General features: G+C 39.7%; 1 protein-coding gene across 1 annotated transcript in view; it reads left to right on the forward strand.

The window, feature by feature from the left end:
* The window catches only part of B3GLCT (beta 3-glucosyltransferase), a 95,683-nt gene that overhangs the window by 58,766 nt on the left and 10,514 nt on the right, over nucleotides 1–26,403 (forward strand). Inside the window, exons 10-14 of the mRNA XM_044777327.2 lie at nucleotides 1,096–1,165; nucleotides 7,831–7,944; nucleotides 9,962–10,061; nucleotides 16,300–16,419; nucleotides 23,109–23,253. Coding sequence (XP_044633262.2) covers nucleotides 1,096–1,165; nucleotides 7,831–7,944; nucleotides 9,962–10,061; nucleotides 16,300–16,419; nucleotides 23,109–23,253 — 549 coding nt within the window. The remainder of the gene's footprint in view (nucleotides 1–1,095; nucleotides 1,166–7,830; nucleotides 7,945–9,961; nucleotides 10,062–16,299; nucleotides 16,420–23,108; nucleotides 23,254–26,403) is intronic.

Raw genomic sequence — 26,403 nt, forward strand, 5'->3', positions numbered from 1 at the left:
TACAGTTCTTCTTTGTAAGGTAAAATATATTCACCACTCTCAAATGTTGTCTGTTATTTTCAAGTCAGTCACGCAGAAGTCTGTGTGTTGCATTTTCAAAGATGATATATGTACACACACATGCATACACACACACTTTGCAACAGTGGGAGAGACTCTGTAATGCTTGCACAGTTCCTGAGGAGGAAACCCTGTCTTTCTAGACATGCTTGCTGTTCTTTAATGCTCTTTTAGGGAATCTGAAGGAGTTGACCTCCTAGTGCCTTGAGTGACATGACAAAGCTATGTTTAGATGTCACTGTAAACCAGCCCCAAATGGTCTAGGAGTCATGATTGAATATTATTACAGACCTAAGGCAGGTGAAAAAGGGGTCAGAACCACCCCCCCGCCACCCAATGAAGCAGTCCATGGCCTTGAGTTCTCCACTGATCCCTCCATGGGCCCCCTTTCATCAGAGTGATCAGCCTGGGCTGGAGCCAGCTCAGGGCTCCAGGGCCCCCAAGGTGTTTGAAGTAATCCTGCCTTTGGCAGAGGACAAATGTTGCTAACAAACGTTGCTGTAGCCTAGACTTGGGTGGACAGTAGAGGGGCCATAAAAATACTGTAAACATCGAAGTAAGGCTGGGCCCATGAAAGAGACTCGTCTCTTATTTTGCACGAAAGCATCCCCCTGTTTTTCTCTCTTTGTCAACATCTTCACCAACTGGCAAAAGGAAAGAGAAGGAAACTAACATTTATGGGGCATCTATGATGTGCCTCATAAGTAGTAGTAATAAAATCAGTCTTGCTGGTGGTTACTATTCCCATTTTCTAAATAAGCAGTCTGCAGTTCAGAGAGCTGAGGAAACTGGTCCAAATGACGCGCGGCGAGTGAATGGCAGAGCTGGGTCCAGGCACAGGTCCAGCTAACGTCAAAGGCTTTCTTGTCAGCTGAAGTACAGTTCCTTTTTTCCCCCAAAACTTAATCCTGGAAGTAGGTTTGATATTCCTGACATTGGTAAATCTGAACTCTGGAGCTTCTGAGATCTAATGTGGGGGTGACGTTAAGGTAACATTGACTCATATATGCATGTATTTTTTCTTGTTTTTTTTAGGGAAATCCAGTGAAGAAGGAGGATATTTTTGTTGCAGTAAAAACATGCAAGAAATTTCATGGTGATAGAAGTATGTTTCGGGTTATTCATTTTTATTAAACTTGTAAAATCTGAACTGCCTTTTTTAAAAAGTACAAACCAGATATAAACTCAAGAAAGAAATAATGACACATATGTTATTGAAGTGAAAGCAATTATTTAATCATTTTGCTTCATTGTACCACTTCAATCACCACTGTCAATTAGAAAAGACAATTTCATATTGAAATATGAATGGTCATAGCCCTTCTAAGTGCTGTTTAGAGCAGTATTTTTAATTGGAAATGGAAAAGCTCAGCTGTGGCAAACTTGTGACAATATGTGCATAACAATCCATGAGCAAAACAATGTCCTATTCTGTTCATGCACAGTCTCTGAACCTTATGAAGAATATTAGAGGGGATTTCAAGGTAACAGAAGGCCGAAAAAGAATGTTTCCTTGAAGGCTGTTCCTTCTTTATACATTTATTTCAAATGTACACATTGGACTTTTAAATAAAGATAGGTATTTACTCATGAATAGATATATTGGAGAAAGGAAAAAGTTGCCTTCCGAGCAGTGGTCCCTTCTTAGGGAAATCCTGGCTTGCAGATGAACCTTGTTTTTTTTCGTTTTTTGTGTCATGACAGGATTTTACTAATTTATGGTGATAATGTTTTAAAAAAAGCCTGTTCTAAATATAAGTAGACATAATTTCTCTCTTTTTTTCACCTTATTTCAAGCAGAGCTTCTCTGACATTGAAAATTAGACAGTCTTTTGCATTTTCTAATTTTAGCCTTTTAAAAATTTTTTTCTTGAAATGACTGTCGATTTCACCAAGAGTGTGGTGGTTACATAGGAGAGATTTCTAAACCAGCTGTCATTTTTGTGGGATTGCAGTTATGGGGGAAGTTCATTTATATAATTTATGTGATATTATGATACTTTCAAATTATATTTTAAGGGGGAACATATTTTCTAAATAAAAGAATATTTGGGATTAAAGTTTTGTCTAAGACATTGACATCAGTTAAAATCTGGTTGTAGTCAACAATATCTTAAAAGTCCATTAACTATAAATCTTCATGGTTACCTAAAATAGTCACATTAAGTTGTAAGTCCTATTAAATCAGCCTAAATAAATATATGCCTTCATTATACAGTGAGTCCTAAAATACTTTATAGAATCAAATCAATGTAGCAGTTAAAATAAAATTTTCATTTTTCGCAGATTTAACCTAAATTTAATATCCTTTTGCTTTTTTCATAATCTGGAAGGGTTTTGTGGGACAATTTTTGACAAATATCTTGTACAAAAAAGTATCCAGGGAAATGAACAAAGCTGCTTTTTTTTTATGGTAAGCAGAAGTGTTTGAATTGATTTACTTGTTCTTGAAGCTGCACTTGGAGTAGTAATTGTTTTTATTGATGCTAAGAACGGTGGAGGTGGTAGTATTTTCTCTTTTGAAACACATTTTTCAAGTGACAATAAAGCAGTAAAATTAGAGTCTGTCCCTGTTGTATTTTTATATCCTACAGAAATGAAAAAAAAGTTTGCTAATTTTAATTTAGTGATTTTGAATAATCTAGTTTATTGCTTTCTTATTTGTATAAGTTTGAGATAATCTCTTCAGATATCCATCAAATGCCTTTATATTTGAATTTTGAGCCAAAGTTCTTTAAAAATTACAGAATCTTACAAGCCTGTGAGGAGAGTTAAAACCAGTCCTCCCAAAGCCAGCTGCACTGATTTGCTGTTACTAGTTTGGGTCTGGGGTCACTGACGCCTGAGACCTAGAAGGTGTGGTGGGGCTTTCACAGTTGGGTTTCTGAGACAAGCCATTTTTAAACTTGGACATGTTTGTTTGAAAAGGTAGTCTAAGGCGGCAGGATATTAGGGACTTTGATGTCCATTTTGTTTGATGGAAGTGACGCCTGCCAGGCCACTGGGCTCTGCTCCTCCTTTTGGAAGTCTAGTCTAGCCACTGTTTGGCCCAAAGAATTATCCGATAATCATATTAGTTACAATGACAGTGCCACAGTAACTGCTTCTAACTGCCAATCTTTTACATTTTCTGGTGTGTTTTTCACATACATTCTATCATCTAATTTCATGTTGGCAATTCCTTGTGATGTGATGATTCATGTATTGACGTGATACTGTAGAGAAAGCTGAGTATGGGGTGACACATCTGGCCCAAGTTCTTGTGGACTAGTGAGTAAGGGAGCTGGTATGAGGGTTTTCTGGCTGCAAGTCCCAGATTGTTTCTGCCAAAGCACAGCTATACTGTAATCTTGGATGTATTACAAACCTAACATTTGATAAATAGCATTTGGTATTCATGTTGACGCTCTGCTATGCTCAAGGTCAGTTTTGACTTGAAAGAAGCTGTGAAAGCAGGCTTTTTATTTTCAGTTACAATGGAGATAGCCAGGAATTGAAATCCACAGATGACATACATCAAGCTGGGAATTTGGGCTGCCACCCCTGTCCAAGCAGACTACTGCTATAGTCAAGAAGAATACGTGGGCTGGGATGTTTTTCTTTTCTCTTTTTGCTTTCCCATTGCACTCTGTGGTAGAAACACTTGATGTTACAAAGGCCAAATGACAATGAAGGAAAAAAAATAGACAAGATTGTATTTCTCTTTGAAAAATTGAGAGTCAGCTGTACTGTTAGTGACTTGTGAGGTATCAGGGTCTCCCTTGTGGGTGCACTGCCCCGGCTACTGGTTAGAAATGAACACTCGTGATGGCCCCCACTCCTCACTCCTTATGGTCTGGGCCACCTCTAGGATAAGAGTCAGTGATGGAACATTCTGTTCAAGGCTCTAGTCAAGGCAAAGGAATATATACATTGAACTCATTTTTCATACTCTCTTGGAAGAAAATTGATAATAAAGCCAAGTTCCAAAATTAAAAAAAATTATTTTACATCTTGGACTTTTGCCTAACAGTGAAACAAACGTTTATGTAACTGCTTGTATGTGGATTCCGATTTAAATGAAATAATGCATTCTTCGGACACAGCAAAAATATAGTCTATCTTTGGGCTTAAGAAAGAAATACTTACTGACACCGTTGAAGCAGGAACACTCTCTGAGATGCAAGCAGTTAGTAGAGTTTTAAAGAAACTTTAAAAGTATTATATAAAGTGATGAATTGGGCAAAGCATGTTCAGCTTGATCACTTCCTCTCTTGGGTTATGTCTTTTTCCTTGCGTGACATGAGCGGTCAGAAAATGTTCAGAATTGCATCATTTTGCTGTGCAGTTCCCATGCATGTCTCAAGTATCTCGCGCCAGCCACTGTTTTTGTTCCTCAAATGGTAGGTTGTGAGATGCTTTCCTCCTGCAGTCTCCCTCTAATTAAAGAGGTTAAATTGCTATTTGCTCAGCCTTCAGTTCCTTTTCACAGCTTCCTGAGCTCCTAAAAATAAACACTTTATTCCTTTCAGATTAAAAAAAAAACACCCTGTTTGATACCTGTACTGCAGTGATCTGGTCTAGAAGAGGCAAATCTGAACAAATTTATTCAAAAGAGTCTGCGGTAGCTGTGTCCTCTTTGATCAGAGAGGCTAACCGGTACTGGGTAGTCTGCTGATTGAAAACATGAGGTTTGAATTAAAATGCAGCCAGATGGAAGGCTACCCTCTGTGTTAAATGAAGTGATTAGATTAATTATTAAAGAGAGGAAGTGAGGCAGATGTTGTCTAGTTCAGTTCTCCCCCTGGCTGTTGAACAGCTGAAGATGTTCCAGACTGCCCTGAAATGTTTTAGATCCACCATGCCGGATGCTTTTCGGGCTTATGTGCATCTCCTCTTTAAAGGCAGGCAGTATAGCACACTCCTGGTGTGTGTGTCTAACCCTCTCTTGAGAACAGAAGAGCAACCGAGGATTTATTTTGTGGTCATTGACTTGGATACTGAGACAAACAGTCCATTTGTCACTAGAAAATAGCGGATTCCTTAAAATCAAAAGTGTCATTCACATTTGATTGTGTGGTAGTTTTTGTACAGTGTTCAAGTGTCAAGTTCATTTACATTTGTAATCAGAGTTTTGCAAGTAAATTCACCGGGGGTAAAATTGTGTGTTCTGTGTCGCGTAGCGAGACACATCTCCTCCTGCTTCGAGTCTGTGAAGCCATGTTGAAGATTTCTGCCATCTGTGCAGTGGGGTTTTTTGATACTACAATTTTTACTTTGCTCCAATTTTAAGTTATCTTGTGGCAAACCTTCTTGAAAGAGGCATTCACTATTGTTTTATTATGTGTTAGAAAGTCTGCTTTTCTTTATTGAGAATGAGATGATAGATCATCTAACATATTGAAAGTATTTTCTCAAGGTTTATATCTTTAGGAATATAGTGCCTCAAGACAATATAAAATATTTTATAAAGAATAGAATGAATTCAGTTCAGAATTCAAACAGTGCTAGTAACATAGACCAATATTTTTAAAGTTTTAAGTAATTTAGAATCAACCTTGGTTGAAAATAAAGCCTTCATCCTCTGGCGTAGAAGACCAGCCTTAGCTTTAAATTCTTTCTGGCTAGTGGACACGACAAATGCACAGGAATTCGAGTGATGAGGGACAGATGATACAAACTGTTGAGTGCTTTAGTACTATAGAATCGTAATACTTGACTGTGTTAAACTGTTGTCTGTTTTTAATTGATTGGTAATGGTGGTACCAGTCTTGTACCAAAGGATGAATTGCGGTTATGAATAAAACATTCCTTTAAACTAGTTCCACAAATAGCTGTAGGCCTTTTGTTGGAACTCTTAACAAAATTCCATCTTCATTCAGCTATTTATTGAGCGCTTACTGCATCCCAAGCACTGTGCTAAGGGGTTGGGGAATGAATCAGACAGTAATTCTTACCTTTATTCAGTGAAATTTCTGTTTCCGAAGAAAACTGAAAGCCAGTGATCAGGTAGGGCAAAGAGCTAACTCACACTCGATTTTGATTTTAATATCATTTAAATCATTTAGTTGAGAAGAAACTCCTGTGTAACATATATGTATGAAAATAAAGCCGTTAGAAGAAACAGGAACTGAAGGCTGAAGGCTGAGGAAAGTGAACAGAGTCTGCACAGCCTGCAGGACCGAGCGCTGGGCCTGAGGGGCGTTCTGTCCTTTCCTCACAGCCCCTTCCAGCGTGATGCCGTGGGGAATGTCTCACCCAAGAGAGGGAACAGTTAGTGGCTGCAGCCTGCAGGGAGCCCTTCCTGGGTGGGTCCTCCTGCTGACTGTGTGCAAAGCAAATGGCCGCTGCAGTGCCAAGGCTAAGATTTGTGCTGTGCTGGAATTTGGAAGAAGGACAGAGTAAGGGTTTTTTTTTCTTTATTTTCCCCTCAGCAACCATATCTGTTATTTACTGCATCTTTGTCTGTTTTGACATAGAGAAATCTTTATATCTGCCTTTTTTATGGTTGCAGAAAAATTGTATTTTAATGTAGAAGAATGCTATTTATTGGTTTAAAATAGGTAGTTTGGAGGTTATTATAGCAAATGTCCAGAATTCGTAGGTCTATTTCTTTCTTAAAAGCTGGTGAATAATGGACTATAAAATGGTACACTTTTGTATTTCATAAACAAGGGCTGTCTGAGTTTGAATCCGAATTTGTTGACTTGCATAGCTAAACACTTAAATTTGGCATTGCGCTGGCAGTTTTGCATATGTTTATTTTTGGGGGGGGTTGGGAAAAAGGAAAAGATAAATGATCTGATAAAGTCACAAAATATTGACCTGAAGATTTGGTTCATCAGAGTCGAGATTCTTAATTTAAGAGGGTATAAGATCTAGATATGATGATCTTTTCTATTAAAACAACAATAGAAATCCTTTCTTCTCTTTAGAATTTAGAGATGCACAGACAGTAACTTGAGAAAAAAGTATAGAAGAAAATAATGACTTGGATAGTTGGTCAAGTGAATTAATATCCAGTAGCAATCAGGCAGAATTCTGTGTCAGGTGTGGCGACAGAGCTACCTCTGAGCATCTCCCCCCAGATGCAGAAAACCAGGAAAGTCTTCTGTTGTTTGTGTGTATTGTATTAAAGCAATTTATCTGCTAATGATAGAGTTTTAAAATCTGCAGTGGTTCTCAATCTTATTTCTCCCACATTTTCCAAAAGTGCGACACAATAATACCAGTCATCATACGCAGTGATTGTCCAGGCTCATGCCCTTTAGAGGGTTGGGTGGTCCTGTTTGAATCTTCGGATGGGGATGTGTGTAGTTTGAAGAGGTCCCCTCCCCTACCGCCGCCATCATAGGGGAGCCAAATTTGCGTCTCGGCTAGAACCACAAAGAATATTCCAATCCTTAGGAGTAATTATATTCCCCACCCCCACTAAAAAGCATTTTAAAAAGTCTAGTTGTGAATTTTAAGTGAAATAGCCTATTGGGAAAAGAGAAACATTAGTTAAAATTAATTTAAACTCATAATTCGACCAGAAAATTGATCATTATGTGGAAGCAAGTGTGTTTATGATGAGGGATGAGAGGTGCTTGGCTCTACAGTGTGTTGAAATGTCTCAGGAAGAGGGTTTCATTCTTGTGCTGCCAGCAACAGCCAACTTTGGCGTTTCTCAGGGTAAAGAAGCAAGCTCTAGGTCTTGGGACGTCTGAAGATCTCTTCCTTTACACGTGACTTTGCTGTCCTTTTGAGATTCCAGGCTTCCCCATATAACTGCCTCTCTCCATTTTTCAGTACCCATTGTAAAGCAGACGTGGGCGGGTCAGGCAAGTCTCATTGAATACTACAGTGATTACGTGGAGAGTTCCATTCCTACAGTAGATCTGGGCATTCCTAACACAGATAGAGGTGAGTCCTTGATTCTTGCTGCTACTCTTATTCAGAATGTCCATTATGTAAATACAGTAAATTAAGATAATAATTAAATATTTTATAAATACTATGAATTTTGCCTTATGTAAGTTTTTTTCCTTCCTCCCCTCCCAACACCTTTATCCACGGATATGGACTGATTGCTTCAGATTAAGAGCTACTTTATAAGCACTAAGAAAGATTGTAAGTTTTTAGTAGGTCATACTGATATGACTGAGCACATGACAATTATGATAGAGTTTAACAATAGATTTCTCCTACCTTCATAATTCATCATGGCCATAATGGAGTGTGCAAAGTTAATTTTTCATCTTCCCATGCAAAGCTTCTCCTCTTTTAATGTTGGCAATTTAACCAGCCAGGATTGTTATTCGAGCTGTGTGCCAGCCACTGTTAGACGCTGGGGAAATAGGAATGAAGCCAACAGCTTCTGTCCTCATGAAGCTTGTGGACAAGCTCACATATTGTATGTGCCTCTGAGTAGCACTTGACCATGTTCTGCACTGGTTATATGTAGTATGAGCTCCATGATGTGTGTGTGTGTGTGTGTGTGTGTGTGTATGTATATATATATTTAGCCATGTATGTTAGTATTTTAATTAGTAAATTGTTGGAAGTACACCTGCTTTTCTCTTAGGATTTCAAGCTTTCTACTTAAAAACATTTTTTGTTTCAAAAAATGGGAGTAGAAAATTGGCCACCTCATCTTCAGCTGCTCTTTGTTCATCTTAATTTTTATCTGGTGTTTCTGCCACGTTTTTTCTTTAGTTTTCTGGTTCCCCAAGCCCTTTTATGAATAAAAATAAAAAGTAGTAAGTTGACTGTCTTGTTCTATCAGGTGGTTTATCTTGATTATCTTCTGGTAATATCACTCATAATGTCTTGATTGATAAAGTACAAGTAGAATCAGGTATGCCATCTGTAGTGATCAGTTGTTCTGACGAAGTTAAATTATTACTGAGTCTGTCTGTTGCTGTCTGTTTTGGAAAAATGATTTTAGATTGAATTTTCTTTTTTTGGTTAATTTTGCTTTTTTTACTTCAGTTTAGGTTGGCTTTAATAATCATTTATTTATTCATGCATTCCTTATTTGATTTCTTAATTTATCTTTAGTCTGACCTTATTATTGCTCATGTTTATAGTCTACTTTATTCCAAGAGGAATTTGAGATGGCTGTCAAAAGTGCATACCATAATGGCTAAAAATACCTAAAGAGATCAAGAATAATGAAAATAAAGGTCAAATTGAGTGGTTTAATATTAATTAATTAATATTAATTTGTTCTCTATTGTGTTATGAAATATTTTGTTGAAATGAAGGTCATTTTCCTTTTTATCAAGTTGAATTCTCTTCCCAAGCATTTTATTCTTATCTTAGCCCCACCATTTTCCATTAAAGCATTGACATTTATCAGTTGGCATCTGAAGGACTGTGACCCTGTCTCATCAGCACTGTATCTTTAGTGGATATCCTAGAACCTTCCACAGTACCTGGCATGTAAGAAACTTAATAACAAACATTTACAGAACAAATGAATGAGGGTGTAATATTCTATTTTTGCATCATTGTTTCCCTCTGGTTGTGATGCTTGGGGTTCTAACAGTTCCTTCAGGATAAGTATATCTAGGGAAAGATGCTGGGCTTCTGTAATTTCTGTGAGGCTTACAACTTTCTTGTTTGTCTGGCACGAAGATACTATTGCTGTCTCTGCCTCAAAGTGACTGTGTGTAATTCCCCTCATCTCTCTAGGCCTCGTTTCTTCATGTGTGAAATGAATCGTTTAGACTCATAATCTCTAAAGTTCCCACTGGTTCACTCTGTCTATGAAAATTAGAAAAGGCTAATTTTTAAAATTTCAAATTATTAAGGTGCATGTCAGCATTTAAGCTTTTACTTTTAAAACTTTAAAACTAAAAAAAAATATGATTTAAAATGAATTATATCTATTTTAAAGAAAATAATGCATTGTAAGTTTTCTTCTCACCTTTCTTAGGTCATTGTGGAAAGACATTTGCCATTTTGGAAAGATTTTTGAATCATAGCCATGACAAAATAGCATGGTTAGTCATTGTGGATGATGACACCTTAATAAGGTAAGGAATCATTCTCATCCCAAGGTGGCTTTAAATTCTACATATAGTCACATTCAGAGACTGTGATGCTTACTTCTGCCTCTGGCCAAGATGGAATAACAGGGACTGGATCTATCCTTACTTCTGAAACAACCCCCAAGAGGGCAAAATATATGAAATGTGGATTTTTAAGACACTGAACATGAAGCAATAAAGGGCAATGATTTGTGAGACACATGAAGCAGATGAGGTGAGTCCTGCAACTGCCCCAGCCAACTGCCTTATGAAGGTGTCCAGGTCACTGCTCAGGGAGGGGAACCCAGGTGGAACCTGGCCAAGTCCTTAAGTTGAAGTGATGAAGTTGAGAGTCTGGGAGACCAGAGCCATTAGGGTTTGCAGGACAGAGCACTGGAGAGGAGAGAGCTGCACAGAAAGAGAACACTGGGGATCTGTGGAGGCTCTCCGTAAGAATTCAGTAGAGTACTGATTGGTGCATATGTGTGAGGAAACTACTGGAGGCTGGGGAAAGAACCAGTCAAAATGATTAGAAGGAGTTGTGCCCAACACTCTTGCGCAGAGCTGAGTATAGTACCTGTTCCCACCAGCCAGACTGGAAAACCCTTGGTTCACAGGGTATTGGGTAGAATATGTAGAAGAATCTTTCTTTAATAGTGGGAGATGGCGAACCCTGGACTAAACACTGTTCCAGTCCTGCCTAACAAATCTTAAAGGCAAGACTCCAAAAGGTTGAATTGCTTCCTAGTAATTAGCCTGCATCTGAGAACAAAGCTCAAGAAGATTTATAAAAACACCAAAAGATCCAGCACCCAGCAAGGTAAAATTCACAATGTCTGGCATCCATTCAAAACTTACCAGACGTGCAGGAGCAGGAAAATTCACCAATAATGAGGAGAAAAATCAGTTGATTGAAATTGTCCCAGAAATGATACAGTGTTAGAATTAGCAGGTATTAAGTTGTTACTAATAAATAGTTAGTATAACTCTATTCCATATGTTTAAAAAAAAAGACTTGAAAGGTATAAATAAGACTGATTGAACTTCTAGGGATGAAAACTACATTGTGTGAGGTGAAAAATCCACTGAATGGGATAACAGCAAATTACACGTTGCAGAAGAAAGTATCAGTGAACTCGAGGACATTGCATAGTAACTATCCAATTGAAACACAAAGATAAAGAAAAGGGAACAGAGCATCACTGAGCTGTGGAACAATTTCAGGTGGCCTTTATATATGCAATTGGGAGTTCCCAAATCAGAAGGGACACGTGACAAATATTTAAAGAAATATTTTCCAAATTTGATGAAAACTATAAACCCACAGATCCAAGAAGCTCACTGAATCCCAAGCACAACTGTGAGCATCAAAGCAGAGCACAGCCATCTCCAGGAATGATGTCCTTTTCAGCAACATTTGTGCAGCATTTATTGCATCTGTAACTGCATCAGTTGTACCATCAATCTTCAGTATACGCACTGCTCATCAAGCCATGCTGTGGCAGCATCCCACATAAAAAGTGGAGGAAGATTGGCACAGTTGTTAGTTCAGGCCAATCTTTCTCACCAAAAAAAAAAAAAAAAAAATCAATTCCCAACTCAAAAAGCTGGAAAAAGCACAAGGAAGGAAATAATAATAAAGATACAAGCAGAAATAATGAGGTATATAGAATAAAGAAAAGGAGGATCAAACTAATGAATCAAAACTTTGGTTCCTTGAAAAAAAGAAAACAACAAAGTGTATTGAGTGATTTCAAGGATCATTAAATGAAAAAAGCAAGTGCACAAGAGTATATTTAGTATGCTACCCTGTATGTAAGAATGAGAAGGAATAAAACATCCCATGTCTGCTTATCTTTCCAAAAACAAAAGGAGGACAGATAAACCAGATAACCATGTGGCTATTTTCTAAAAGAGGTTGGGTGGGCCAAGAGGGTGGATGGAGTAGGGAGGGTGTGACACTTCTCTGGCTTTGGGAAGCATGCTAATATTAAAAGTAGTAAGGACAGGAGAAAAATCAACAAAGATGGAGAGAAAACTGAAACAAATGACCCAAATGAAAATATCATCATGCTGAAGGAAAAGTATAACACAAGAAACCGCTGAAGATGCTGTACCCCTTCAGTCAGGTGGGGGGAGAGGGGAGGAATGTCAGACAAACCCTGAATTTTCAGTTGGTCTGATTTTTGTAGTGGTGTAGGTGAGGCAATTCTGAAATGATTTTAGGTACATCATAGGATTGAGTAAATGGTAATATTGTTGAGAGCCAGGATTCTCACTGTGAATGAGTGAAATACGGGTGTGGAATGACGCAGGTCAAGGAAATGGCCTATGAGGGGAGATTGGAAGTGGAGAAATCTGTAAGAACTCATACCTTCTGTTAGACTCATGATTTCTAAAATGCATGCGTGTGTCCATACATGTTTCCTAGTTCTTTCTACTAAAGAAGACTAAAAGCAAAGATATCCCAGTAGCAATGAGCAACTAGTGACCAGAACTAGTATTCCTGCTTTCCCCACTGAAAGGACTTAGGCTTTCTCTGAGAAATACCTGATCCTAAGGCTGAGGCAAGGAAGATACAAGAGAATGTTTGAAACAGTCTTTTTTATACCAGAAAGTAAGGATGTCTTAAAAAGAAGAAAGGAAAGAAAAGTGCATGTCAAGAGGACACAGAAGCGAGCTTGAATGGGTTCCCATTAGCCAAATCTGAGACAAGTTAAGGATCATTATAACTAAGGACAATAATGACTCATGAACCATTAAAATTAAGAATCAGTGAGTTGATGCTTATAATAAATAGATAAGTAAGTAAGTAAATAAATGGGGGAGAAGGGCGGTGTATTAGTCAGATTGGGCACCGTAACAAAATACCACAGACTGGTGGACTTAAACAACAGAAATTTATTTCTCACGATTCTGGAGGCTGTAAGTCCAAGATCAAGGTGCTGGCAAGGTAGGTTTCTGAGGCCTCTTCTCTTGGCTTGATGGTGACCACCATCTCTCTGTGTCCTCACATGTCCTTCTTTGTGCTCTATGGAGAGAAAGCTCCTAAACTAAACTAAACTAGAGGTAGATTTTGATGAGACCAGGATATTTGCTGGTGTTAAAGTGTCTGCCCAGAGACTCTTAGAAATAGCAAGGGAAAATAGCAACAGCCCAGTGGAGAAACCAGACAACACCTTGACTGGGTAATCAAAATGAATATTACCAATGAAGGACATCATGTGCCAGACACAGCATCACCAATAAAATACCATGACTGGGAATGCATAACCTGCACTTTATCATGAGGAAACGTTAGACAAACTCAACATGAGGATCATTCTATTAAAAAAGGACAGGGGCATTTATTATTAAAAAATACCAATGTCATGAAAGACAAAGGAAGCTGAGGAACTATTCCAGATTAAAGGAGAATAAAGTGATACAATAAATAAATGCAATGAGGGATCCTGGGCTGCATCCTGTACTGGAGGGGAAAAAAACACTATAAAGGACATTATTGGGTCAATTGATAAATTTGGAATATGGTGGTAGCTTAGATATAAGCATTGTGTTTCCAGATTTGGATTATTGTAATTCAGGCTACTATGAACCTTTGTGTACATGTCTGTGTATAGACACCTACTTTCATTTATCTTGGCCAAATACCTAGGTGTGGAATGGCTGGGACATACAGTTGGTGTATGTTTAACTTTTTAAGAAGCTTATTGTATCGATGTTAAAGTTCCTAACTTTTCCTCTTCTTAGGAAGTACACATTGATGTATTTAGGGGGAAAGGGGCATAATGTATGCAGCTTACTCTCAGGTATTTCAGAAAAGAGAACGCAAGTATATATGTACACACACATTCATATGTGTACAAATATATGTATATATAACACATATATGTGCGTATGTATATCCGTATATATATCTGTCTATCTAGAGAGAGAGATTGAGAGAGAGTGATAAAACAGATGGGGTGAAAGTTAGCAATTGGTGAATCTGGGTAAAGGGTATATAGGAGTTCTTTATACTACTCTTGCAAATTTTCTATAATCTTGAAATTATTTCCAAATAAAAAGTTAAAAAATAAAAGTCATAGAAGGTTAGATTGGAACTTCATGTGGATTTTAAAAATCAGTATTATGTTGTTAAAATCTGTATGCAACACTAAGATGTATTAATCTAATTTTGATAGTGCTTAAAGTGTTGCCATACTGTTTTTCTTCCTTTCTGTGTCTCAAAATTGCCTTAAAAGGTAACATTGTTAAATGAAGTTCTTTTCTTGGGTCGGTAGCCAATCCACTTGGATAGAATTGGAGATCTGTCTCCTTCAGCCACATTTCCAGTTTTTGGCAAATATGAGGTATATGATAGTTGTCAGACTCAGTTTGTAATTCTTCAGCTTTAAAATATTTTGAATATGGAAATGGTTAATGTTACAAGGAAAAGAAATCCAGAGGAGATATAAAATCTCAGTTATTTTAACCTCAGAAATTGGAGGTTGAGGGTTAAATTGATAATTTTACAATACTCAGGAGGAAGAGAAATACTTTTCATTTCTTCTCAGATCATGAAGTAGACATAAATCTGCCCCAGAGGGCTTTGAGTTTTTACAGAACCTTTTACCAACCAAAGACTGCGGTTTCCTTAGAGATCTTCAAGAATATATTCTCCGTAACCGAATGGTGTTTTACTAGTTATCCACTCACTCCCTGGCCCTCCCCTGCACAGTTATTAGATGCTTTCCTAAAGGCTGGTTCCAAACCAGATGCCTAGAGTGTTTAACTTGTGTGCCGCAAACAGGATCGTTTCCAAAGATAACATTTTCTGGCCATTCTGACTGTCAACATTACGAGAGACCTTGACCTTCAGACAGATAATAAACCTGATTGGCAAACTTGCCGATTCTTTTAGCACCACACTTGTAAGAGATTGTTTTCATGCATTGTTTGTTTTCTTCACCTGCAGCTTTAGCTTTATTGCTACCAAAAAAAAAAAAAATTTGTAAGATGCATGAGCATGTTTGGGAAGGATGATCTCTTCTTGTACATCTCCACTTTGTTTTCTTTGACGCCACCCCTACCCCCAAAAAGAGAGGAAAAGTGAGACTCTAGAACACTGGTGTTCTAGATGTTAATATTGCTCTGTGAGAAAAGAATTCATGCTTAATAATTTAGAGAAATGCTTGATGTCATACCCACCTCTTGGAGACACATGATGCTCGTGAATCACGGGCTTGAGAGACATTGAAATTTATTGAACCCATTAAAAATAGTCAGTGTGAAGTTATTGACCATGGAAAATCTTTTTTCGAGGAACGCTGAGTAATATCTTGAGGGAACCTAGGATGTGGTCGTGTCTGACAGAAAGCTCTAGTTTAGGAGAAACTGCGAACTGACTTTCTATAAGGCATTTTTAAGTGGTGTAAGTTCTTAAAACATGGAAAAACTAGACTTTCTTAACATCAACGTTTGTCTTTGCTTTAAAAAGTTACTTCTAGATTTTATTTTCCTGTGAAATCTTTTTTCTCATCCTTACGGCACCCACAGTTGCAAGCATTATTCTGACCAGCCATGGATAAGCTGTCGTTGTAAGCTGCCCTTTGTAAGCTGTCGTTGTTGACACATGACAAAGAAGGCTAGGCGTCAGAAGATAGAAACAAATAGACCCAAGAGGCCCACAGTCTAGGCTGGCTCACTTGAGGGAACACAAGCATAGTTGCATATTATATTTGAAAGGTTTTCCAAGTGCCTCACCACCGAAATTCCCTTCCCCACCCCGGCCACATGCTGACGTGGACCCCACTTGTAGCCCAAAAACTCCCTTGTTGGCCATCAGGAGTTTAAAAAAGATACCAAGGACATCTGAAAAGAGACGAGGATTAGTTCACACTCGCTGGAGCACAGGACTGGTATAGGTGAGCTGGTAGACCAACCACCTTTCCTGTGGTAACCTGCTGTCCTGTCCACCCAAACTCAGCATCCACGTCTGGCAGGGGCTTATTAAAACTGAGGAGTAAGCCTCTTTTTTCTCAATTTCTCTCCTCTCTCCAGTAATGCAAAGTGTTCACTGATTCTTTTTTTTGTTTGTTTTAAAAAAAAATCCAGTTCTGTAAATTGCTTGGATTCCATCTGTAAGTGATTTTATTGTAGTATTCCTTAATATAACCAGTGGGATGTAAGAACCATAAAATGTTTACTCTGGAAACACATTTGAATGAAATGATTGTTGCTTATGTCCCCTTTGGAATCTCAGCATCTCCAGGCTCCAGCGCTTGCTGAGCTGTTACGACTCCAGTGAAGCCGTGTTTCTGGGGGAGCGCTACGGCTACGGCCTGGGCACTGGCGGCTACAGCTACGTCACGGGAGGAGGAGGGTAACTATGAGCATGGCTTTCTGCAAATACTCCCAGCATTAAACTGCCATTCCCACGGTGCAGAGGTGGGTCTGGGGCAGTGGCATCTATGCTGATATGGAAGTGCTTTGCAAATGGTAGCTGTCACCGAAATAGGAAAGGAACATTGAGTTTGCTAAACGTGAAAAGAATTCCCCGTAAAGAATACTTTACCCCGTGAAGAGACAATAGAAAAATGTATGTCAAGGTCCTTGGTAGAAATGTCTCTATTGTAATGATTGCTTCTAGGAAGCCAATTAGTTTTGATTGTCTGTTTAAATGAAAAAAAAATTGGATATAGATTTTAATTTCAGAAAACAAGTCGTTAGACTTTTAAATTCTCCAGTGTTTATAAATCACATTTGGGAAAATAATGGTAAAGAAGTTTAGACTTAAGCAATTAAGTGTTATTTTTGTAGGATTTATAGGTTTTAAATAACAGTTAAAAATCAATATTTTTAAGTGAAGCGTTATGCCCAGTCTCTTGTGGGCAAACGTTTTAATTTGATTCATATGGGTAAATTGAGCCCTTAGTCTTTTCTATTATTTCTATAGTCTCTGCTATTGGGGTATTTAGGGTGAATCTTAAGTTATCAACTATAATAATTTAAATTCACTCAACAGGTGTTTGTTTAATGTCCATTGTGTGCCGGGCAACATTTTAGGCGCTGGATGGTAAATTTCTGAAGGGCTGGGACTTTATATTCTTAGTTTGCAATCTCCTAGGTCAGAGTGGCTCCTGCTGGAGGACCTCGAGAGTCATGTTCCAGGTGTTCCAGTTCTGGTTTGTACTAGCCAATTCAGTGGTGAATACAGCATGGTTATGGAAGTGGCTCTTTCATAGTGAGAAGAGGCCTGAGCAGGAGTACTCTTCTTTGTTGAGCAGTGGCGTGTATCCACCTGGGCTCATTAGCAACAAGAGATGGGGGGCCAGCTATGCCTTTGAAAAGACACTAAAGGGCAGGACTGAGGGATATTGACCTCTTCATTAAAAAATGGTTCAAGCTATTTGCAGCCTTACGGTAATGCAGTTAGTTTTCTGGCTGAGGTGTTGGGCCCAATAAAGGATTAAGGCATGCCAACCATTGAGCCAGAACTTTCCACTTTTGAAAGGGACCTTGTCGTTTGTGTATGGGTTTATATATATACTTCTAACACAGAAGTGACTTTTTGTGTGCTTTCTGCAAGACAACTATCTTGTTGTCTTCCTTGCCTATAGGATTTAGCTGTTGTTTCTGAGACAGGCACTTGAGTCCTTCTGAAACCTCACTTTACCTTACCTAACCAGCCTTGCCTTTCATTGTTCCAGTTGGTCCTTCGTTCATTCAACAAGCATAGTGAGTGCCAGGCACCAGGCTAGCCCTGGGAATGCAAATGAAAGCCACAGTTCCATACCTCCTGGAGCTCACGGGCTAGTGCTGGATTGGCAGATATGTTGCATAAGTGCCACTGCTCTGCCTTCCCACACCCTGGCAGCCGCAGCTAAACCACCAAGATGGCTCCTTTCACCTCTTCTCTGTTCAGCCTCTGCCTTGCCACTGGATATTTCCCACCACCTCCAATTTTCCCATAGTAAAACTTTTCCTGCCGCCACACCATCTCTTCTCCCCTTCAAAACATCTTAAGAATTCACCGCTCTCACTATCTCCACTTCTTGGCTCCCACTTCCGTCCGACCTCCACGCTTGGCCTTCCACTGAACTCCCTTGCTGAGGTTTCCAGTGATCTCCATGCAGCCAAATCAGATGCATCACTCCCAATCTTTCTCTCATTTAACCTCTTGGCAGCCTTTGAGAAAGTCGACTGTTTACTCCTGGAAACACTCCTTTCTCTTGCTTTCCAGAACACCATCCTATCCTTGTTTATTCCTATCTTTCTGCTCATGCCTTCTCAGTTCTGTTTTTCTATCCCTTAAATGTCTTTGTTTTCCAGGCATCTTTTCTCGTCTCCCTTCTCTTCTCACTCTCTCTTCTCCCTGGGTGACCTTGTCCACCCCCCTGGCTTTGTACTGAGTGCACCCAAATCTCTATCCGCAGCCTAGAACTCTCTCCTGACCTCCTGAGTAACGTATCCCCCTACCAAAGGACATCTCCGCTGTGATGATGTATAGACACATCACACTCAACACCTCCCATGCTGACCGCATCCTCTCTGGCTTGAGCCCCTGTTTTGGCTGGTCCTCTCTCAGGGAAGATAGCAGCATAGGTGAGTTCCTACCCCAGAAATCTGAGAATCAGCTCTCACCCTTTTCCTTCCTCATTCCCCACTGTCCTGCAGTCGACTCAATCACCAGGTCATGTCAGTTTTGTCTCTTAAATATTTCTTCCGTTAATACTGCTCTCTGTGTCCCCCTCCAGAGTGCTAGTCTAAGTCACCAGCATCTCTCGTGTGGGTCCCTGCCCCAGCCTCCTGGTCTCCTTGCTGCTCATCTTGCTCCACTCTATGCCGTATCCACTCTGTGGTCGGAGGCCTCTCTAAAAGCATATCTGATCTGTCACTGCCCTGCTCACAGGCCTTCACTAACTTCTTATTGCTTTTATTTTTCCCAAGAGTGTGAGCCCTTTCCTACTTTTGACTTCTAAGCCCAGGAGATAATCCTTCAGAGTTCAGCAGAAGCCAGGTAGATCAGGGATTAGGCCCCAATTTTAATCTCTTCTAGTTTGCCTGATCCACAGCTGCCCTGGGAGCCCCCGAGGCCACTGTCTTGGGGCCAAAGTCTCTAGCTTTTCTTCCACTTTCCTGCCCTCGAAGCTGCCATAGTGGATTCATCTTCTAGAAATTAGTTCATCTAGGCCTCATATCATCCACCTCTCCTCAACAGTTCAATAGATTAATAGGATTTTTATTTTATTTTGATTTTTCTTTTGTCTTACCACAGGAGTGGAAGTCTTTTGCATCCTCTTATAACCTCCCATCACCTTTAGAATAAAATCCCAATTCCTCTTCAAGGCTTACCAGGCCTCCGTGGTCTTGGCAGATGCTGTCCTATCTTTCTAGCCTCGTCCACCTGCACTCTCATCTTCAAGAATTCATGCTGAACTTATTTCAGTTCCTCAGAGGCACTATTTTTTTTCTCTTCTCCCAAGATATGGCATCTGCTGGTCTCTACGTAGCACTGTTCTCTCACCCCAACTTTCCGCCTCTGTCACCTGGCTAATCCTCCTCGTTCTTTTGCACTTGAAACAGCCATCATTTTTGTGTTCCTGGAGGCCTTCGGCCTAGTCTAGCCTCTGCAGTCTGGGTTTGATGCCTTTCTAATGTACTTTCTTAGCATAGTGTGCAAACCATTATCATTTAATTGCCTATTTACTATTTGATTTTCCACCTAAATTATGAATGTTTTGAAGGCATCATTTTCATTATGTCCTCACTTCCTAGGATAGGGACGCATTTTTTACAAGATACAATGAGTAAATGAGTAAACAAATGCGTGAACACTGAGCGTTGATCTTTGCATAATTAACACTGACCAGTGTAATATTCTGTCTTTAATAGCATTTTTACAAAGATGCAGAAACGTTCCTCATGACGTTGTCTCTTATGTCAACCTTTGATAAAAGCTGCATCCTAATGTTAAAGTTTCTCTAGCATTGCAGTAGACTTTCCTGATGATCCAGCTTAAGAATCAGCATGCTTTTTGAAACAGCAAGTCAGGATGAATCAGTGGCTTGTAAAACCAATTAATGGGTCCTAACCATCATTTTAAAATAATGAAATACAGAATGGAATGGAATAACATAGAAGTATCATAGTGCGTCATCCCACGTAGTAAGGGTACGTACTGTTATGTGATATTTTTGTTTCAGTTTTATACACACACACAACACATAAATGGTTGCAATACGAAATGTGTTTTTGTTTTCTCACTATGGTTTATAGTCAGTAAGTTTTTGAAAACCATTGCCCTAAATCACCCTCTTAAGCCCCACTTACCAGAGCTGAGCCAGGTGTGTGGCCTCCCATCCCGGGTGGGCAGGTATTCTGTATTTTTTGGAAAATGAGACCTGGGCACTATTTGAATCCAAGTGTCTGTTTTTCACTTCGTTGCTTACTCCTTGAAAGTTTAGGTATTTGAAGACAATTAGTTCAATAACTGTTTTCTTTTTTGAAAATATATATGTTTGGATAGGAAGCTGTGACCGGCATGTCATTAGTCTCTTTGGCAGCCTTCTTGGAAGGGGCCATGGGGACTGTTACCCAAAGAGACAGCATGACCTGCTCCTCCGCTAGAAGACCAGGAGGGGGCGGGCGTGTTTTAGATGCGCTTTGTCTTCTGAATGTGTTCTCGATTTGCATGGATGCCCTTGGGCAAGTCCCTGCCTCCCATTTCAGTTTTTCTTATTTTTCAAATTAGTATATTATATGTTAAAGGAAGCCAAATTATTAGTCTTATAGCCTCTCAACATCTTTTTAATATTTAGACGTTGGCAGACAGAGATACTATGATGTGTCTGGTAATTTTCCGTTTTTGGAGGCAACTTTATTTTGAAAGGAACCGTCAGCATACTGATAAACAAGTTTTATTAAAGGCCCACATATACTTAGTTTATATGAATAATTAGTGTAAGACTGTTCTGTCTGAGTAGGCAAAAATAGAAAAAAACTACCGATAACAATCTCACACTTAAATTTTATCTTCCTGTAAAGTAATTTTTCAGAGCATGGCCAAAATAAAAGGCCTTTCTTTTCTTTTTTGTTCTACTACATGCTGGCAAAAGAGAAGATGAAAGCATTTTTATTTAAATACGGTTTAAGAGAGCAAGATGACTGCTCTGACTGGAATACAATTAGTATACTTATGAAGTTTTTCTTGGTGTAGCGTCAGATAGATGACTTGAGGGAAGTGTCCTTATATCATTGACACATGTCCCCTCTCATAGGCCCTTTTCCTAGGTCAGGTAGTTGAGCAGGAGTTTGACTCAGCCACTTAGGTGTGAGGCCCAGAGTCACTGGTGGACGCTAGACTTTCTAAGAGAAAGGCAGTTTATGTGAGCTTTCAAACTTGCGGTTTTCCTTTTTGTATCATTCACAAGAACTTTTTTTTCTTCTTCTCGTACAGTCGTATTTCCTTGTATCATCTTACGTGAGGAGCTTCTTTTTCCTCTTGTCACATTTCATCGTGTCCTCTGACATCTTAACAAGGACCAGGAGTGTGTCTTCCCCTTTGTTGCGTTGCCAGTGCTTGGTCACTGGTGTTAGTTAAACTACACTGGACCGAGCCCAGCTGAGCTGCCGTCAACGTCCTTGAATCAAGTTGTGTTCAAGCCATTTGTCCTTTCTCCCTTCCTCTTCCACTGATTCATAGGACTCTTCCTCCCCCGGGAAGAAGATCTTTGCAAAGGCAGCTTCCTTCTCACTTGTTTGATGCTTCCAGCTTTGATTGAGTGCCTTCTGTGTGCAGGGCCCTGTGTTTGGCTCTGGGAATACACGGATACATATTAGATAGTTTTGCCTTCAGGAAAGTCTTTGCTGGCTGGGAATGAGCTTGTGAACCGTATTAGTCCCTTCAGCCCTATGAGCTATTGAGTTATTCATGATACAAGAAGATTCATTACTAACCTAAGGACCAGAATGGAAACCAGAAACCAATCTATATTTTAAAAAGAGGAGAGTTTATTGCAGGAACTTGGTACAAAAGTATTGCAAGGGGCCATAAGAATAAAAGGGAGCGGGTGGTCTGAGCCAGAGCTCAGTGACTGTAGAAAGCTGCTCTTGCCCCTAAGGCTGGAGGAGCAAATCATGTGCTGTTCACTGGAGCCCATTTGTGCAGGCTGCTGTTGGGTCCCAACATGGCATCTGAGCCAGACCCAGGACTGGATCACTGCTGCTGCTGTGGGACCTCCACCAATGCTCCGCTGCCCCATGCCAGCTCTGCTGGAGCCTATAGTTGCGCACTGTCATCTGCCTCTGCCACAGAGACTGCCAGAGCCAGAAGCAGACAGCCTCCCCCAGTATTATACCCTTCTTTGTCAGAATGAAGCCAGGACTCAGCGGCAACAAAGGCTGGAAAATATTGTTTTAAAGTTTCTAGCCTCCTTCAGTGCTGAGGAGAGCACAGAAAGGCAGGAATGAGCATGAGTCCCACCAGAGAGTACCCAGCATATCAGGCCAAGTAGTGTCATTGCACTATCAGAGGCAAGTCAGTCTCTCTTTCTCCCTCTCAGTTTTGTTCTTTCTCTTTCTCGAAATCAGCCTGAGGAAGCTTCTGTAGACTGGAATCACTTGCACAGTGCATGGTTTCTTCAATTAGATTTGATCTCATGTCGGTCATCATCTGTGTGAGTGGGGTACCTAGTATTTCTGGGCCCATCTACCTGCTGGGAATGCTGGCAGATTTTGTTATTGATTTCACTGAGAGTGTTGAAACTAAAGAATTGTTCTAATTTTCCAATGACATTAGAAAAAGAACATTGCATAGTATTAGTTTGCAAGAGATGTGTAAAGAAATAAAATAGCCTATTAAATAGGTAAATCTCTCTTCAAAGTGATTTTATTTTCATAGAAAGCACAAAAATGTTTTCTCCGGAATAACCATTAAATACAAAATCCTGCTGATGTCAGTGTCTTTTATCTTTATCGGAAAGCTGGCCTCTGAACTGTATTTCTTTCTTCTGATTTGTGGTCTCAGGGAGCTGTTCTAATCCCTTTCTGTCTGCTCTGGCTTCCCACTAGAATGGTCTTCAGCAGAGAAGCAATCAGGAGACTTCTTGCCAGTAAGTGTCGCTGCTACAGCAATGATGCTCCCGATGACATGGTCCTGGGCATGTGCTTCAGTGGCCTGGGAATCCCCGTGACACACAGCCCTCTCTTCCATCAGGTGAGGAAAATGTTTTCATTCCTGCCTCAGAAGGAGACAGGGGCGTTTTCTTCTCACTTAAGGATCCTACTTCTTTCTCTTCACATGTTCTTCTGGAAACAATCTTAAGAACTATGTGGACAGGCTCCTGGGGGGCATCCTTATAGACTTCTTTGTCCAGAGGGTTGATGCTGTGCCGTCTACAGCATGAAGGTGGAAGGGAGAAACATTTAGAAAACAAAATGGTGTTTGACCAGTGTCCTTGCATGTAGAACCAGAAAAAAGCTTCTTTTCTTCTTTCTTTTGAGTTAAAAAATTGATGGTATTTAAAAATTATGAGGTGCTATCTAGAAATATACAGAATTGACCTAGTATGGTCCTGCTGGCCACTAAATGTATGTAATTCTGCACTGTCCTCAGTTTTGTTTGTTTGTTTGTTTTTGGTGATGAAGACTGACCCTGAGCTAACATCTGTGCCCATCTTCCTCTACTTTATATGTGGGACACCGCCACAGCATGGCTTGATGAGCAGTGAGCAGGTCCATGCCTGGGATCCAAACCCACTAATCCGAGGCCACCAAAGCAGAGTGCGTGAACTTAACCACTACGCCACTGGGCTGGCCTCTGTCCTCAGTTTTTATGCTGTCCATTGGTTGCCTTTTTATTGGACTTTCTCCCCTTTGGTTGCTATTAAACTGAGTGGCTAAACTTTATTAAATTTTAATATAGTCTCTCAGTAAGCATATATTCTGGGAATTATATGAAGAAAGATGAGGTGATGTTTACCAGGGGTGGTTGGTGCTAATAGCATCATCGTACTGTAGTTAGGGATTGGAGAAGGGAATCCTTCTGCATTATTTTTAGTAGTTTCTTAAGAATCAGGTCAGTGAATGTTCTTGATATTATCAGAAGAATAGCAGATATACTTGCACTAAAAATAACCTTAACCCACACCCATTTAACGCTCTCCTTCAAGAAATTCAAAGCATTTTGAAATTTGAAATGTATGAACGCATGTGTATTTTAGGTGCCCTCCCTTATATTGAAAATACAGTCTTCATGCCTTATTTACTAAACAGTAGCAAATGCTGTCACAGCAATATGAAAAATTGAGCATGACAGGAATAGCGCCATAGAAAATAACTTGAACAAGGCAAAGAAAGTGTTTGCATTATCAAGAAAGGCAGAACTGAGGGCCAGCCTGGTGGTGCAGCAGTTAAGTTTGCATGCTCCGCTTCAGCAGCCTGGGGTTTCCCAGCCTGGATCCTGGGTGTGGACCTGTGCACTGCTTATCAAGCCATGGTGTGGCAGGCATCCCACATTTAAAGAAGGGGAAGCTGGGCATGGATGTCAGCTCAGGGCTAATTTTCCTCAAGAAAAGAAAGGCAGGACTCATTTCTACATTCTTGAGGACCACAAGGGAGGATAAAATGGACGTTTAATAGTAAGAAATATATGAGAAACTTCCTTTCTGGTACCAGTCAGAAGGTACTTATCCATCCTTTAAAACCTTGAAAAGGGCTTGCCCATTTTAAGCCTATGTGTTGTGTTATGATGATTTAGAAAAGCAAGTTATTCTTTGTCTCTCTCTCTCTCTTGCTGTATTTCATGTTTTGCTCAGAAAAGTAAGGGTAGTTAAAACATTGGTGTATAAAGGAAGTAATTTATCTTGGTTAATATGATAGTCTTAGATTTTTATAGCAGCCTTTTTTACTTAGGGAAGAATACGTTAGTAAATAAAATGATAAGGTGAAAAGAAAGAAGGAAAATAATCTTTAAACATAAGTCCTTGAAGATAATTAAAAAAAATTGTTACCCACACTTGAAAACTCTTGATTTCTCTAATTCATGTAATAAATTTTAAACCTTTCCAAAATTGTAAAATAGGCTTAAAACCTATCCTCCCCAACAGATACTGCTGTATCTTCCAATTCTTAAGCCTCTTTTAGAGAGTTTGCTATGATTTGGACAGTACTTTCCATTTGTAATGTTTGAACACTGATCCAAACAGTATATTTGTTCACGTTGAGAAAGAGATATGAGGCAAAGAGATAAAATCTAAGATTCCTGATGAGTTTGAGATAGAGTGGGCATTTGGAAACAGTCTCAGATACAGAGGTGCCTGGACCGCTTTCCGTCTCTTTTTAGCCAGGGAAGGTTATTGTGAAATCATAGGTGTAAGAGGGGGCTTCAAGGAATGTCTAGTATATCCCTTTGTAACAAAGTATCTAGAACATGTGGCTTTCTGTTCTTCCAAAATTATATGTCACTAAGGGTATGGCAGTGTGCAATGGCCAGTGAATCTTCTGCACAAAACTGTCAAAATAACCATTTCAGAATTCTGGAAATCAACCCAAAGCGTTGAGAAGCATTTATTCCTGAAAAGCTGCTACAATTTTGGGTAAGAACCACAGAGTCTGAGGCCTTCTGAGGCTTTTCTGCCTGAAGCTCCCCACACCTGGCCCTCTTCCACCCCAGCTTGGGCGGAGAGAGCAGCAGCTGTTTCAACAGTATGGGCCTGGCTGGAAAAAACAACAGCCTTGCTGTCTGAGGGGGTGGACTTGATATGCGGAGAGGGAGAGAAAAACCCACAGATAATGTCAGCTAAAATTGTCGAACGTGGTAGGAAATAAACAGGAAAAACCTGCACCTTTGCTGGTCTGAGATTGCTGTCTCAGATAGAGTGAAGGGTAAATTAGCCAGAAATTGAATACCTAATACCCTGGAAATAAGAGAGCAGTAGTAGGGCTAGGAAAGCTCTCCACTGGGAAACTATGTGAATGCACGTGGGACAGTCATGCGCCAAGGCGTAGTTGAAAACCCACTGAAGCTTTGAGCGTATTTTCCAACCCACACAAAAATGGAAGCCTGGTGGGCTCGAGGTGTTTGAGCACAACCTTGCCTACTTCATAAGTTGACCGCTAAGCTATTTAGGCACAGGGGTGATTTCTAGCAAGCCAAGCTAAAAAATAAAAATAAAAACTAAAACTTGAGAGGAGATAGCAGCCACACACTGCAGGGAAAAAGATTCCACAGTGTAAGTCCAGGCAAGTTACTTAAAAAAAAAAAAGTAATAAAAATAAAAAGATTTGTGAATTGCTATAATACGTTATCTAAAATAACCAGTTTCCAATGAATTATTGTGAGAAAAGCTAAGAGGTGTCCTCAGGG

Source organism: Equus asinus, chromosome 11, assembly GCF_041296235.1.
Source record: "Equus asinus isolate D_3611 breed Donkey chromosome 11, EquAss-T2T_v2, whole genome shotgun sequence".
Lineage (NCBI taxonomy): Eukaryota > Metazoa > Chordata > Mammalia > Perissodactyla > Equidae > Equus > Equus asinus.